Source organism: Rosa rugosa, chromosome 4, assembly GCF_958449725.1.
Source record: "Rosa rugosa chromosome 4, drRosRugo1.1, whole genome shotgun sequence".
In the NCBI taxonomy this organism is placed as follows: domain Eukaryota; kingdom Viridiplantae; phylum Streptophyta; class Magnoliopsida; order Rosales; family Rosaceae; genus Rosa; species Rosa rugosa.
In genome coordinates, this window is record NC_084823.1 from 54,672,590 (window position 1) to 54,686,638 (window position 14,049).

The following is a 14,049-nucleotide window of genomic DNA, read 5'->3' on the forward strand; positions in this document are numbered from 1 at the left end:
AATTAGATAATTAAACGATTTCCGATTCGATTGATTTTTTACAGAGATGATCTTTAAATGCTAATTTAATATATGGACTGTTGGATTATAAATTTATTACGTACAAGTGAGTTAATCGATAATAAGGCTGAATATGCTTGCTCACCCAGGGGTGAACCTAAAAATTGTTCACATGGTTCGTTCGTTATACCAACCACCGAAGATCCCAAGTTTTTTTTTTTTTTTTTTTTTTTTATATTATGGGAATTTTCTTAGGTATCCGGGTGTTTGCCATACACCCATTTTGTTAAATATTTTGGACCATTGAATTAGTAATATATCCAATGGTCCAAAATATTTAAAATTTAGTAACCTGTTTAGTCCTTAGCCAATTACTATCAAGGTACCCTAGATGACCCCGACATTGAATTAACTTCTCTCTTCGTTTGTTTGCTTGTTTTTTTTTTTTTTTTTTGAAATAAAATTTGGAAAAAATACTGTATTTCTTAATGATCTGCCACTAAAGCTAAGCATAACAATTTTTTTAAGAACTAAGCACCATATAGTAGAAGGAATAGAACCAAAGAGTCATAATAAATCATAGTAAGACATTGTTCATTGATGACAATTTTTCCTATTTGATGCGAAAACCTCTTGCATCTTAGTGTGCATAACTTTTCACATGTTATTCTTGAAATATATGAAAGTGACTAATAGACAAGTGCACTGACTTAGCTATATCTTATTTTCTTCTTCTTAAACTGCCCCATAGCCATCAAGAGGAAACTACAAACGCTGATGTATGATAAGAGTTACTCTATTCAGGTTCTTTAACTCGCCACTTAAGTCCAATAAATTAAAAATTACCGGGCAATCAGCAATACTCCTGAGTCCTGACCATGGTAATTGCAGACCCTACTTTTTGATGGTCCTCCCTTGAAGCTCTTATGATACAAAGCCTTGTAATCTTATTGACATACTTGACTGCCAATTACATCATGGAACGCAATGTGAGAGTCATTTTAACCTTGAAATTAAAGAGAAAATTCCTATACAACAAATAAGAAAATGTCATTAGAATATATTACTTACCTTGGAACGATCCAAGTGAAGAAGCCAGACCACACTCCCCAATTAAAGTTCACAGGAATGCTGTCTTTGATGGCTTTTGTAACATTATACGTGGTAATGATAACAGGATCTTTCTTTGCAAGTTGTTTATTCGGATCCAAGATGACCTCCAATGTCATACACCTATTTTTAAAATTTAAATCCCACAATGATCCTTTACCTGCTCACAACACATTATTTGGTTTCTCAAGTATAAAAATGAACATTCAGGAGCCAAAGTATGATATGTGGCTACTCTAAACTGGGTTTGTAAATCCCAGATGTAAAAAACTAGTTATGAACCCGAAACATGCTTCGAAGCAATACAGTCGATGACACAGCACATATCAGACATGAATGATGACTGTGTTATTGACCAACACAGAATATCAATGCGAGAGAGATTGTGTTATGCCAGTTATGGTTTTCAGCCCTATATACATATAGAGGGTCGGGTCGGGTTATCATCAATCCAGCACCTTACTAAAAAATTTGCAAAGCCCATTTCGTTGGCCTGATAAGTGAATTAAGTATGGCCATATTTGCGATGGCCCAATTTGTTAACCAAATAACCAGTATTCCTATAAGGTAAATAGTCAAAAAGAAATAACTCTGCGTTTTTAATGATTTTACAGATATGTTAGCAATCCCAGATGGTTAGCATTCGCAACCATAACCTAACCTAGTAACCTACGAGGCTACGATAAGATTTTGATGAAGAAAGAGAACCAGAAGTTACGAATTTTTCATTCCACAAAGCCAGAAAAATGACCGGAGCTATGAATTTGTTGATCTCACAAAACCAACATGAGAAACATCACTAAACCAACGTTTAATTCATAATGCTGAATTTACTACAGGTAAAGTGGCTCCAGTAGAAGTAAAAGCAAGTTAAATTCAACTTCCACCAGGAATGACCATCTCCAATCTTGGGGTCTAAATAATTTCGAGATCAGTTTTTTGTGCCCCAATAATCTCTGTTGGTTTAAACCGAAAAGAAGATTCACTAACGTGAAACTAGGAATGGTCATAATCTTGGACATCCATAAAAGCATATAAACATGGTAGAAGAGAAATCAACGAAGAGTACAATATCAGAAAACTAGAACTTGAATTATCAAAAGCAAGTTATTACAAGCAATCAAGTCTCGCCCGGACAGACACATTAACACACCAAAGCCATCAAAACACTGCAAAGACTTTTACAGTTACAACCCGGACGACAAGTAGTGAAGGAAAGGTTTTACTCATCCATGTCGAGGTCCTCATCCATTTCCTCGATCTTCATCTTCTTAACTGCCTGATGAGCATCATCAGTCGGCCTTGGTCCATTCGGAAGTTGTATCAACACATCTGACTTCTGACCGGTGACGGCATTAACAAGCCCTCCATTCTTCTCAACCCGGTAAACCAACTCATTTCCCTTAGGTCCTGCATCTATGTACACAGTTGAGTTCTCATCTATCTCTTCTCTAATCAGCATTCTTGATAGCTCTGTCACCACTCTCTTCTCAAGCCATCTTCTTATAGGTCGAGCACCATAAACCTGAAAATGATAAAAGGTTTAGTATTTCAATGTAGATGCAAAGTAACGTAAATATGGACTCGCGAATTACAGTTCCGAATGAAGCACTAACCGGATCATAACTCTCGTCCAGAATATAATCTAATGCTTTATCAGTCACCCCCAAAGCAACACCCCTCTCAGCAAGCCGGACAGCAACGTCCTTCATTTGTAACCTAGCCACCTTCATCAGTTGGTCACGTGAAAGAGGATCGAAAACAACTACCTCATCTAGCCGATTTAGCAATTCAGGCCTAAAGTGTGTTCTCACCTGTTCCAGTAAAATGTCAGATTAACTCTGCATTAGAAAAAGAAAAGAGAATCTCTAAATATTGTAAACACTTGATCTCGGACCAATACCTCTTGCATAACTCGATCATGAGCAACTTGCATTGAACACTTGCCCAACAAACCAGTTAGGAGATGTTCCGCCCCAAGGTTTGAAGTCATAATGATCACTGTATTCCTAAAATCAACTGTACGACCTTGACCATCAGTTAACCTCCCATCATCTAAAACTTGCAGGAGAGTATTGAAAACTGCAGGGTGTGCTTTCTCCACTTCATCAAACAGTATAACACTATAAGGCCTCCGCCTCACTGCCTCTGTGAGTTGTCCACCTTCTTCATGACCAACATATCTGTAGATTTACAACAGCAGTCAGATTCTACTATACTGATCTAAGAAAATGTAAGAATGATTGCCAAAAAAATTTGCAAGAATGATTAGATAAGCCAGATAAACAAAACTTACCCAGGAGGAGCACCAATCAGACGTGCAACAGAATGTTGCTCCATATACTCAGACATATCAATTCGAACAATTAGATTTTCGTCATCAAAAAGTTGTTCAGCAAGAGCCTTTGCAAGCTCAGTTTTACCAACACCAGTTGGACCCAAGAAAAGGAATGATCCAGTTGGTTGTTGTGGTCTGCCTAACCCAGCTCTTGATCTCAATACGGCTTCTGCAACAGCATCAACTGCCTGGTTTTGGCCCACTACTCTCTTATGCAATCTCTCACCAAGTCCAATTAACCTCTCTTTGTCATCCTGGCCGAGCCTTGTTACTGGTATGCCGGTCCAACGGCTTACAACCTCTGCAATATGTTCTGGTCCAACAGTCTCAGTCAACATCAAGTTCTCTTCTGTGCTTCCTTCAAGCTGGGCAATAGCGGACTCCACTTCCTGAATAGCCCCATAACGCAAATCAGCCGCCCTGGCTAGATCATATCTTCTTTCAGCCTCTGTCAAAGCAAATAAGAGCTCTTCACGCTTTTGCTTAAGCCTTCGAATCTCATCAATCCTTTCCTTCTCTTTTCTATACTTCATCATCAAGGGCTGAAGCTTGTCTCTTAAGTCATCAAGCTCCCTCCGAACCTAACATTATAGAACCAATATAAGAACAATAGAACTACAAAATCAACAAGTATTTCCATCAACACATGCTAGATTCAAACGCTTACCTCTACAAGACGAGCTTTGCTAGCTTTATCCTTTTCTTTTTCAAGCGCATGAAGCTCAACTTCCAGCTGCATCCTCTTTCTCTCAAGGTTGTCAATTTCTTCTGGTTGACTGTCAAGCTGGACTCTCACATTTGCACAAGCTTCATCAACTAGATCAATTGCCTTGTCAGGGAGATGGCGCCCTATAAATTAAGAAGAAAGAAGTAAGTACCAAGAACAGCACTACAAGATCATATTAAACAACTATTTTCACTATATCAGCTAGCTGCAAATTATACCTGTGATGTATCGACTCGATAGTTGTGCAGCGACAACTAAAGCTCTATCCAAAATTCTAACACCATGATGCCCTTCATATCTCTCCTTCAAGCCTCGAAGGATGCTAACAGTGTCTGGAACACTAGGTTCCGCCACATAGACTTGTTGAAACCTTCGCTCAAATGCAGCATCTTTCTCCACATATTTCCTGTACTCTTCAAGAGTCGTTGCCCCAATGCACCGGAGTTGACCTCTAGCGAGCATCGGCTTGAAAAGGTTGGCGGCATCCATAGACCCCTCTGTTCTACCAGCACCAAGAACAAGGTGGATTTCATCGATAAACAGAATCACCTTCCCTTCGGCCTCTTCTACTTCTTTCAAGACAGCCTTCAACCTCTCCTCAAATTCTCCTCTATACTTCGCACCAGCTACTAGAGCACCCATGTCCAATGTGATAAGCCTCACATCTGCCAGATTACTAGGGACATCCCCTCTTACTATCCTCTGAGCCAAACCTTCAACTACTGCTGTTTTCCCAACTCCTGGCTCTCCAATTAGCACCGGGTTATTCTTCGTTCTCCTTGAGAGAATCCGAACCACCCTCCTTATCTCCTCATCTCTACCAATCACTGGGTCAAGCTTCCCGGCCTGCTCAACAAGGTCTCTCCCATAAGTATTCAAAGCTTGGAAATTCGTGTCCCCAGAGGCACTCTCCACCTTCTTCCCCTCTTTACCACGAAGCTTTTGAACTTCCGATTTCACCTTCGCTGTAGCAATGCCAGCTTCTTTCAGCAAGTCCCCAATCTGCGAATCCTCCAGTAGGCCAAGAATCAGCTGATCAACAGCCAAATGTGTATCCCCTCGATCTTTCTGCGCCGACTGCGCTCTCCGAATTGCCTTAATGAGAGTAGTGCTGGCCGGTACTTGATCCGGGGGAGGGGACTGAGACGGGAGCTTCTTCAATGCCTGATTGAAAACTCTCTCCACCGACTTCGGACCCTCTTCACTGCCACTAGCATTGGCAATCGCCTGTCGAAAAATGCCGGCAGGGTCCGAAACCAATGCGGTTGCAAGATGGAGCGGCGTGAGCTGCACATGGCCAGCATCCGATGCCAGTCCATGAGCCCCAGCCAGAGACTCATTTGTCTTGTGAGTAAATTTGTCAGGATTCATTCCCTTCTACCTTTCTATACCTGATCAAAATCAAGCAAAGCGCAATCAAAATTTGCCGAAATCTCAAAGCAACATGCATTTACAAGTCAATCAACTTTCCGGCATATTCATGCAACAGTTCATAAACCACAAGTTCACAAAACAGCAAAACCCGAAAATTCAAGCTTCTCTTCTAGTTCTACTTTCTAATCACATCAAAAAGGAAAGCAATCAAACGAGATAGAGGAGAGATTGGAGTGTACCTTGTAAGCTGAAGAAGACGATCGGAGTTGTTTGGAATTGGATTTTCTTCTTTTGGTTTTGCGAAAACAGAGATTTTGAGTCGTTTCTGATTCTTCTGAATTGGAGAGTGGGGAGTGTGGGAAGGTTATAAGGAGACACGTCTGGCCGACACGTCAGCGTCTCGAAAGTGCTAGAGGAAGCAGGAAGCTCCGGGATTTTTCCGTCTTTTTCGTTCCCATGCTTTTCCTTATCTTTAGGGTTTTTTTCGTAATTTCGATGGGTTGCTTTTGCGGCCCATTGGATGGGCATAATTACTTTCAGGTCTTTTCGATTTGACTGGAAGCTACTGGATCATCCGTTTCGAACTCGAAGCAAAGTCCATTCTTATCCGAACATTCTAGAAGATTAGCGTATTTTATGAAGAGAAACTTATGCCACTAGAGTGACTAGACCAACTAAGGTCCTGTTTGGGATTGTTTCGCTTTTAAAAAAATCAGCTTTTGCTTAAAATTTTAGATTTTATTGTGTTTGGTAAATAAATAAAAAGCAGCTTTAATAACAATAGATTTTAGAAACAGTCCAGAGGTTGCTTTTAGAAGTTGACGTAGATCAAAACACGCTCTGAAATTATTTTATGTACTGACAGCACTTTTAAAAATATTATTTACCAAACGCAAAACTGTTTTAATTCACAGTTGATTATTTTCACAACACAGCAATAACAGTTTTTTTTTCAAAGTCACAGCAATCCCAAACTAGCCCTAAGTAATGGTTGAGATGTAGTTTCATCACTTGCATGGTGAGTTCGTTCATGTCATGTCACACTAGATCAAAAATCCATAACTAAGCGGGAAAATTATGTGTAAACTACGGTCATCAATCGAAAAACTGGAAAACAAAAACCATGAAAACCCTGAATAGTTGGTTATACATATATCGGTAAAATTTACAGCTGCTATCCATGTGAAGCTTTCTGCACCGGGTACCATTACAGTTTGTGAAATGCTGCAGTTTTTCTTTGAGAGAATGACGGGAGAAGAATACAACTTTCTTATGAACCAAATTTACTATCAGGTATCCACATTTCAAGGGGCAAACCAGATGACAAGATGCCGTGTTCACATCCTTTCCCATATAACAAACATATATGAACAAGTAATACGAAAGACTGCATAAATGAATTGTAATGCCACAGCGGACACGGAACATCTCGAAAATGGATATCGTGACCACCTAGAAGATCTGGTATATTTAGATTTGTCTCCATTTCATTGCCAGGATGAAGGCAGGCAGGAACTGCAGGGTAGGGTGGCCAAGTTTTCTGCAAAATATTGTGAGATATTAGTAACTTTGGACATATAACTAGATTGAATATCTAATAGTTTGAACTAGTGCTATATAAACAGCTACAGTAGGGGGAAAATTTTTTGAAACAGTAAAGAGTACCTATAGAGTGAGCAATGACTATCATTTCCCATCTCAAATTACAGAACCAAACTAAAAAACACTGAAAATATATTACTGAAAGAATACTCACACAAACTCATCCAAATGAAGTATACTACTCCTCATCACTGTCGTAAACTACTGCCATTCTACGATGTGTTGTAGTCTTCCTAGGAGGAGAGTCTTCGTCTGACTCAATTTCCTTGCGCTTGAGACCATGTCCAGAGCCCTTAACTTTTTGCTTAGGCCCCTAGAAATATATCAAAGAGAATAGGATTAAAAATACAAGTATCTTATGATAGTTGTTAACTGAGAAGGCAACTATCAACATATTAGCAAGCTACAAAATGGTGAAAATTTAAGTTGCAACTATATCCTCAACAAGAACCAAATCGCTTACTGGACTCTGGCCAAAGGACAAAAATGCACTAGATGCTGATAATTGTAAAAATTCCAAACACTAATAGTAATCTCAATCATCCTAGTAAACCATTCTTTTTCTTTGAATTCACATACCAGAAAACAAAAACAGACTCAATAGAAATCAATGTAAAATGTGATTGAACTTCACGAGCGACAAATATGAACCAATAGCATAGTCCTAGGATAAAAATCATGCTTCTACAGTAACAGAGAAGATATTGTGCACATATTTTAGAGCAAGTACATTCAATAGAAAACTGAATTCTACTTGTTCTCATGACTGACTGTTACGTTTCAGGAGAGAGAGAGCTATGTAATGTAAAGAACAAATTCCTAATCAGAAGCCAAAATTATGGACTGTCAAAGATCAAACTTCAAGTTGCCATATAACTTGAGATAACAAACACCCAGAAACACCTTCTAGATCTGTATCTTATGGTACTGATATAACAGATCCGTATGCTCATATTTATATAATAAGAAAAGTACTTTAATTCAAAAGAAAAGAACCATACCTCAGCCTCCTCCTCTGATGCCTCATTTACTTCTGCCTCTTCTTCATAATCATCTTCTTCCTCGTCTTCATATTCCGGCTCTGGATCTATGGCCCTCTTACGTGGAGGAGACCTCTCATCTTCTTCCCCATCGGTTTCATATTCAGACTCACCTCTCTCACTATCAGATAGATCCAGCTGTTGCCGAGCAGATCTACCAGTTGGAAAGGATGACTTGCGAGGGAATTCTTTAGGTCTCTGTGCCTAAATTCCCAATGGATAAAAGCTTCAGAATAGATATATTACAAGAAAAAAGATATAAAGATCTAGTAGTTTTAGGACCTTCTTAGCATTCATAATGCGTTTCTCTGCTCGAGCTTCTTCCTCCTCAATATGGCGGCGTGAACGACGAGACTCATGATAATCTTCTTCATCATCCTGAACAAAGTGAACACATAAGAGACCTAATTCAGGTCCAAACAGATAGGTTTATAAGCAAAAAAAAAAAAATCGAGTACATGTGATAGGACTAAAAACAAAATTTGCGTTCTTCATGTCATAAAATGAAAAGTTACAGTCTAATCATGGTGAAGGAACTGAAAACCTTGAAGATGAACTATAAAAATACCATACCTCATCTAGAGCCTCCTCCAAGAAACCAGGTGAAAGTTGGCGCCTCCTGTCAACAGTGGGTGTATATTTTCGATTCACCTTCTCCCTCTTCCGGTTAAGAAGTAAATTAGCTCTGATTGTTTGACTTTCAGCCTACACCACCAAACAAAATATTAACATAAATGCTGCACAACTAAATACCAAACACATACAACTAGGCAACACATTACCCTTTCTTTCTCCTCCTTTTCTCTCTCAGGATCGATGTCAGTAACACAGTTCTTAACCTTGTACACTTTTTTATGTCGAGAATCAACCAGAGCAGTCAATAGTCTATGAGAATTTGAGGCCAAGGAAGACGGCATAAACCTCATCTTCTTCATAACCTTTCCTTGTGATTGGAGGATTCCCTGAAAGTACAATGTAATGAGTACTCAGGAACAAGTTCTCTGTAAAGACCAAGTTTTTCTACAACAAAATATAACAACTTCTTGGCAGACAGTTCAAGAATTTCTTCAACCTTTTTGCAGCTTTTCCAGATTTATGATGGAATCTGAGTTCATCAAAAATATATTGATGAATAACGCACAAAAATATTTGGACTTTTACCTTTTCATGCCTGAGAAATAGGTGTGCTTGATCATGTTGTGCCTCTTGCACTGATATATCTAAAACTTCATTTCCAATTAATAATTGCAAACTGCCATCAGACCATCTCACAAAGCGTGCATTACTCTCACACTACAAATACAGGAAATAATCAAACAATAAGGACATGATGTATGACAAATAATAAACATGAAATTTATAAAACATCTGGCACGCTATGTGATAAGAACTTTTTCTGTGAAGAAAGGAGAAACTTTATTATTGGAAAAAAAAAAAAAAAAAGTAAGAAGTAAAAAGGTGGATAAGGAATCCACAGACAAACAGAAAGCCCCGGAAAATCTTAGAGATGAACAAGAAGAAACCCTAAACACACAGGCCAAACAAGCCTCATGAGTCTCTAGCTAACGAATTCAGCAAAATAGAAGAAAGGAAGAGTCCCTAAAGTCAGTAGTGACCCTGCTGCACATAGGGCAGGCCAAAACTCACAGTGATGAAGAATTGACTTTTGACTTTTGCTTCAAGCTGAAAAGAGGAATTTTGAAGACCCAACCAACATTTTGCAAATTGAAAGAAACAAGAAGTTCACCTTGCAAATGGAAAAAAAGAACAAAAGACAGCCAATAACTTGCATAGACTGAAATTCAAACTACATATGTGAAACCATGCGTTGTGACATATGCAATTAAGTGAGCAGAAAATCTATCATATGCATACATGAATAATGTATTCAGAAAGTGCATGTATAGCAGGTTAGACTAATCACTTACAGATAATCTGCCGTCAGAAGTTCTAACTTTCCTCCAGCGCACAATATTGTTTTCCAAACGTATACGTTTCTTAGATCCAGATTCATCTGTCACAAACGTGTCCTCCTCCACATATGTCTTTGGATCAAACTGTTTGCGGTCAATGCCCATGATATTTGAAACTTTGATCATGTTCATCTACAGAAGGATACATTTTAATCACACAATGTTCCACCAAGTCAAGAAACTAAAATGTTCAAGACTAAAACGTTAGCCGAGTCTCATAGGACCAAAATAGTGCCTTATCCCCACGTCAATTGACGCATTCTAGATGCCATTTTCATTTAACGTATGCAAATTAGACTATTATTTAAATTCAAAACAGACTTGGCTTTGTTATTATTAATATTAACGTGATAAGCAATCTTAAACTACACCACCATCAAGATACATAGTCTAACATAAAAGAGATAACATCCATTTAATGTGCTTAAAAGCTGAAATTATTTAAAAGTGATTGCACCATTTATAATCAAAATTCAAACCTTTTCAGGATGAGCAGGAGGTGGACGCAATGGAATCTCTAGCTCCAATGGGGGGCCAACAGGTCTCTCTCTAGGTTTAACCTCCATATTTTCCTCTTCTGACTCATATCTAGGTTCTTCATCCTGCATTTCATCCTCTATTCTTGGACTCTTGTCATAGCTCCCTTCCTCTTCCATAGGGGATCTCTGATGCAGCAAAAACCTCATATCATTAACTGCAAAATTAAAGTTCAAAGCTTTGTGACTTTCATACTCACATTTGAATCATGCTCCATGTCATTCCGATGAGCGTAACGTGTTCGATCCTCTTCTTCTTCTTCTTCTTCAGAGTCATCACCAAATACATCAAGTACAGCGGAATGTGCGTTACGAGTCTGGTCTTTCTCCTCTGCAGGCGATCTACTGTTAACAATTAAAACTCCCCATCAGTCAAACTAACTAGCTGCTTGCTCTAAACAAGTGTACATACAAGAAGCCTACAGTAATTTCTTATTTCAGGATATAAGAATAACAGAATGAATTATGAAAAAAGCTATGCATAACAGCAATAAGACATGGAAAAAGAAATAGTGTCGGTTCAGAGATGTTTCTTCAAATGCACTAAACACCCGTGTGTGTGTGTGAGAGAGAGAGAGAGAGAGAGATTTAGTGATTTACCTTGGACTTCTAGCCTGATTAACCTCATAGTCTTCATTGTCTGGGTAATGGTTTTCCTCAGACCTCTCGGATCCACTTTCAATCGCATTTCGTCTCCGGCTTGTTAACTCTTCTTTCTCATCAGTGTCTGTATTTCCTTCACTTTCTTCTCTTTGGATTTCCACTTCTTGGGATTCCCTTTCACCCTCACTTTCTCCTGGATCAGGATCAGCTTCACGTGGCTCCCCTTCACTCTCTGCTTCCACCTCTCCCTGGCCCTCCACTTCCCCTTCACCCTCAGGCTCCAGCCCTCCTCCTTCGTCCTGAAAACCAAACCATCATCCACACATACATAAGCAAACAACATAGCTGCTTATATTCGACTTTTAACAAGCAAATCACATAGCTCCTCCTTCATCCCAAAAACTCATAATCATCACCTCATATAATATCGATACTCACACACAAATCTAATCACATATTTCATCTCTAAAATCAAACTTTTCCAGACATGATGCATATTATTTCACGAGTAACGACGACTGATCGTTTTAACAGAATCAGAAATTGCTCGGAATCTTATCAAACACTAAATCATATCGAAGTTTCTGTACATAATCTACATTTGCATCTATAAACCCTAAAAGCAACAGTAAACAATCCCGAGCAACAATTCTTCTGCATTCAAACAAAACTCTTAACCTCGCTCAAGCTAAGGTTAGCAGGAGACGAGTCTAGAATCAAAACCTAAGCATGGGAGAATACGAAATTGGGGTTAGAGAATCGTACCGAGGCGTAGTGGGGCTGGGGATTGGACTCGTGCTCGGAGTCGACCTCTTCTTCTTCTTCGGATTGTTCGCCGAAGAGGTTTTGCATCATCTGGTGCCTCTTCTCTTCCCCCATCTCGGAGCTCTCTCGACTTGGCCGCCGGATCTGGCTGAGGCTCTGAAACCTGGTGATTTTGTTCGTCCTGCTTTGTCTGCGTTTAACTTTGATTTCTTATTTCTTTAGGTCTTTCTTTTCTGTGGCCGATAATAATGTTTTTATTAGTAGGGATTTTTTTTTTTTTTTTAAATAACAATGGTAAATTTTTCCCATAAATCCAACTTTCTTCTACTTTTTGACTAAAATCATAAGTAGTCACTCTCAACTTTAATCCTTTCAACAATTGAGTCATTAAATTTTCAAGCTTATCATAACTCACTCTAACTACTTTTAAGCCTTTCGGCATTTTGGTCACTTGATCAAACTTTCCGTGAATGTCGGGTTTATATTAAGTAATAAAAAATTCATCACCGAATTGACATATTAGCAAACTTATGACTCTTAACGCCAAATTCTAAACTCTTAACGGGTTATTAACTTTTATTTACAATATATTTGTCATCGAGCCCCAAAGTTTCCAAGAGATGGAAAATGTTATATTTCTTTTTTATCTCAATTTCAAAAATCAAGAAAAGAAAAAAAATAACAAAATATATGAGAAATGATCTTTTGCCGATGAATATTTCGTCTACGAAAATTGCCCCCTCAATAATTTTATTTTTATTGCGTAATTAAGTGTTCATTGGTTTGGGATTCATTGGCATGGCAACTCTACTTGGTGATTTTATGCAACGGTTGTTCATGGTGCTTCAGAGGGTGTGGGCTCTATGGCTGATATTTTTGCTGCTTGGATGGGTTGCTAGTGTTGGTGGTTTGGTTGCCCCATTTTTATTGGGGATGGTGTTTACTTGTGGAAACTTGTTGTAATACGGTGGCGATTTGTCATGGCAAGGCACTAGTGATAACCGCTTGACGTGACATGGTGCTAAATAGGGTTTTGGTTTCGGTGGTGACTTGTTGTAATAGGGTCTTGGTGGGGACTTGCCGTGGCAGGGCACTAGTGGTAACCACTTGATATGACATGGTGTTAGTATTTGCCGTGAGATTTGACTCTGTGTACGTAATCACCTCGCAAAAGCGAAACATGGTCATTTCAATAGGTACCAAGCCATTGCCAATTTAAAAGCTTAACGACAATGGAAAGTAAAAATATTAGTCGAGAGCATCAGAGCTGTCTCAACAATTTTAACAGAACTTAAAATATTGTACAATATTTTATTATTCACGAAAATATGCTATTCTTGTAGTAATTTCACATCATGTATATTTTCAAAATGGTAAGCACTTCCGGTTTGAGCTAAAAATGTTTCTATACATACATGTTGAAACTTGAGAGTATTTTATTTTTTTCGATGGAGAAAAGAAAACAGCAAAGAGTTAAATACTAGCTCCCCTAATACAATCTAATCCCGAATTATGTAAGTATAAGGCTTGAGCAGCAGAAAGAGGTAGAGATTGGTTCTAATGCTCGTAAGCAATTGCATCGGAAATTTGCTTATTGCCAAATACATCGAAATGATTGAGCCTATGCAATTATGACATTGTTTCTTCCAATATTTTTAGCCGAAGCTAGAATAGGGTATCCCCTAGATTCTTTGAAAACAAAACCTGAATGATCATGTAGAACTAAACCATCAATATTAATTTTAATATAATTTTCAGAAAGGGGGAATCAATTTGAACAATTATCCTTACTTCTTTTTTTCTCGTAGGATGAATTTATTTTTACGATTGTAATTATAGGACATTGAAGCGGAAGTAAATATAATTTTAGTAGGAGAGTCTTTAGTGTCTCGAAAAATTAGATTATTTATTGCAAACCAAACATTATAATTAAGAAGAAGAATTTGTTCTAACATCTCATGTTTATCTTTTTTTTTTGGTT

The 14,049-nt window shown here is 38.4% G+C and overlaps 2 protein-coding genes and 1 pseudogene across 3 annotated transcripts; all 3 read right to left on the reverse strand.

Moving 5' to 3' along the window:
* Positions 1–765: 765 nt before the first annotated feature.
* On the reverse strand, positions 766–1,444 carry LOC133745051 (probable ribonuclease P/MRP protein subunit POP5; annotated as a pseudogene).
* Positions 1,445–2,183: 739 nt separating this feature from the next.
* LOC133742450 (chaperone protein ClpB1) lies at positions 2,184–5,943 on the reverse strand. The gene is made up of 7 exons (XM_062170106.1): positions 5,789–5,943; positions 4,394–5,566; positions 4,116–4,297; positions 3,407–4,029; positions 3,014–3,293; positions 2,727–2,924; positions 2,184–2,635 (listed from the first exon to the last, which is right to left on the reverse strand). The coding sequence occupies exons 2-7, from the start codon at positions 5,544–5,546 to the stop codon at positions 2,333–2,335; spliced, it is 2,739 nt and encodes a 912-aa protein (XP_062026090.1). The 5' UTR covers positions 5,547–5,566; positions 5,789–5,943; the 3' UTR covers positions 2,184–2,332.
* A 730-nt stretch (positions 5,944–6,673) lies between these two features.
* On the reverse strand, positions 6,674–12,305 carry LOC133743971 (protein LEO1 homolog). 2 transcript variants are annotated; one of them, XM_062172060.1, is made up of 12 exons: positions 12,069–12,305; positions 11,301–11,602; positions 10,901–11,042; positions 10,644–10,829; positions 10,120–10,296; positions 9,353–9,484; positions 8,974–9,153; positions 8,765–8,896; positions 8,474–8,569; positions 8,153–8,395; positions 7,306–7,464; positions 6,674–7,089 (listed from the first exon to the last, which is right to left on the reverse strand). In XM_062172060.1, the coding sequence occupies exons 1-11, from the start codon at positions 12,180–12,182 to the stop codon at positions 7,330–7,332; spliced, it is 1,839 nt and encodes a 612-aa protein (XP_062028044.1). In that variant the 5' UTR covers positions 12,183–12,305; the 3' UTR covers positions 6,674–7,089; positions 7,306–7,329. The 2 variants fall into 2 exon arrangements, with proteins under 2 accessions (XP_062028044.1, XP_062028043.1); XM_062172059.1 differs by having other exon boundaries at positions 10,901–11,045.
* Between the last annotated feature and the right edge of the window lie 1,744 nt (positions 12,306–14,049).

Excerpts from the sequence above, each read along its gene's own strand:
- LOC133743971 (XM_062172059.1), bottom strand. The coding sequence starts at position 12,182 with ATGGGGGAAGAGAAGAGGCACCAGATGATGCAAAACCTCTTCGGCGAA. Across the intron at positions 10,297-10,643 it reads CTCCTGCTCATCCTGAAAAG|ATGAACATGATCAAAGTTTC; the intron begins GTTTGAATTTTG and ends ATCCTTCTGTAG. Across the intron at positions 9,485-10,119 it reads CTTCTGACGGCAGATTATCT|TGTGAGAGTAATGCACGCTT; the intron begins GTAAGTGATTAG and ends CTGTATTTGTAG.
- LOC133742450 (XM_062170106.1), bottom strand. The coding sequence starts at position 5,546 with ATGAATCCTGACAAATTTACTCACAAGACAAATGAGTCTCTGGCTGGG. Across the intron at positions 3,294-3,406 it reads CTGATTGGTGCTCCTCCTGG|ATATGTTGGTCATGAAGAAG; the intron begins GTAAGTTTTGTT and ends GTAAATCTACAG. Across the intron at positions 2,925-3,013 it reads ATGATCGAGTTATGCAAGAG|GTGAGAACACACTTTAGGCC; the intron begins GTATTGGTCCGA and ends TTACTGGAACAG.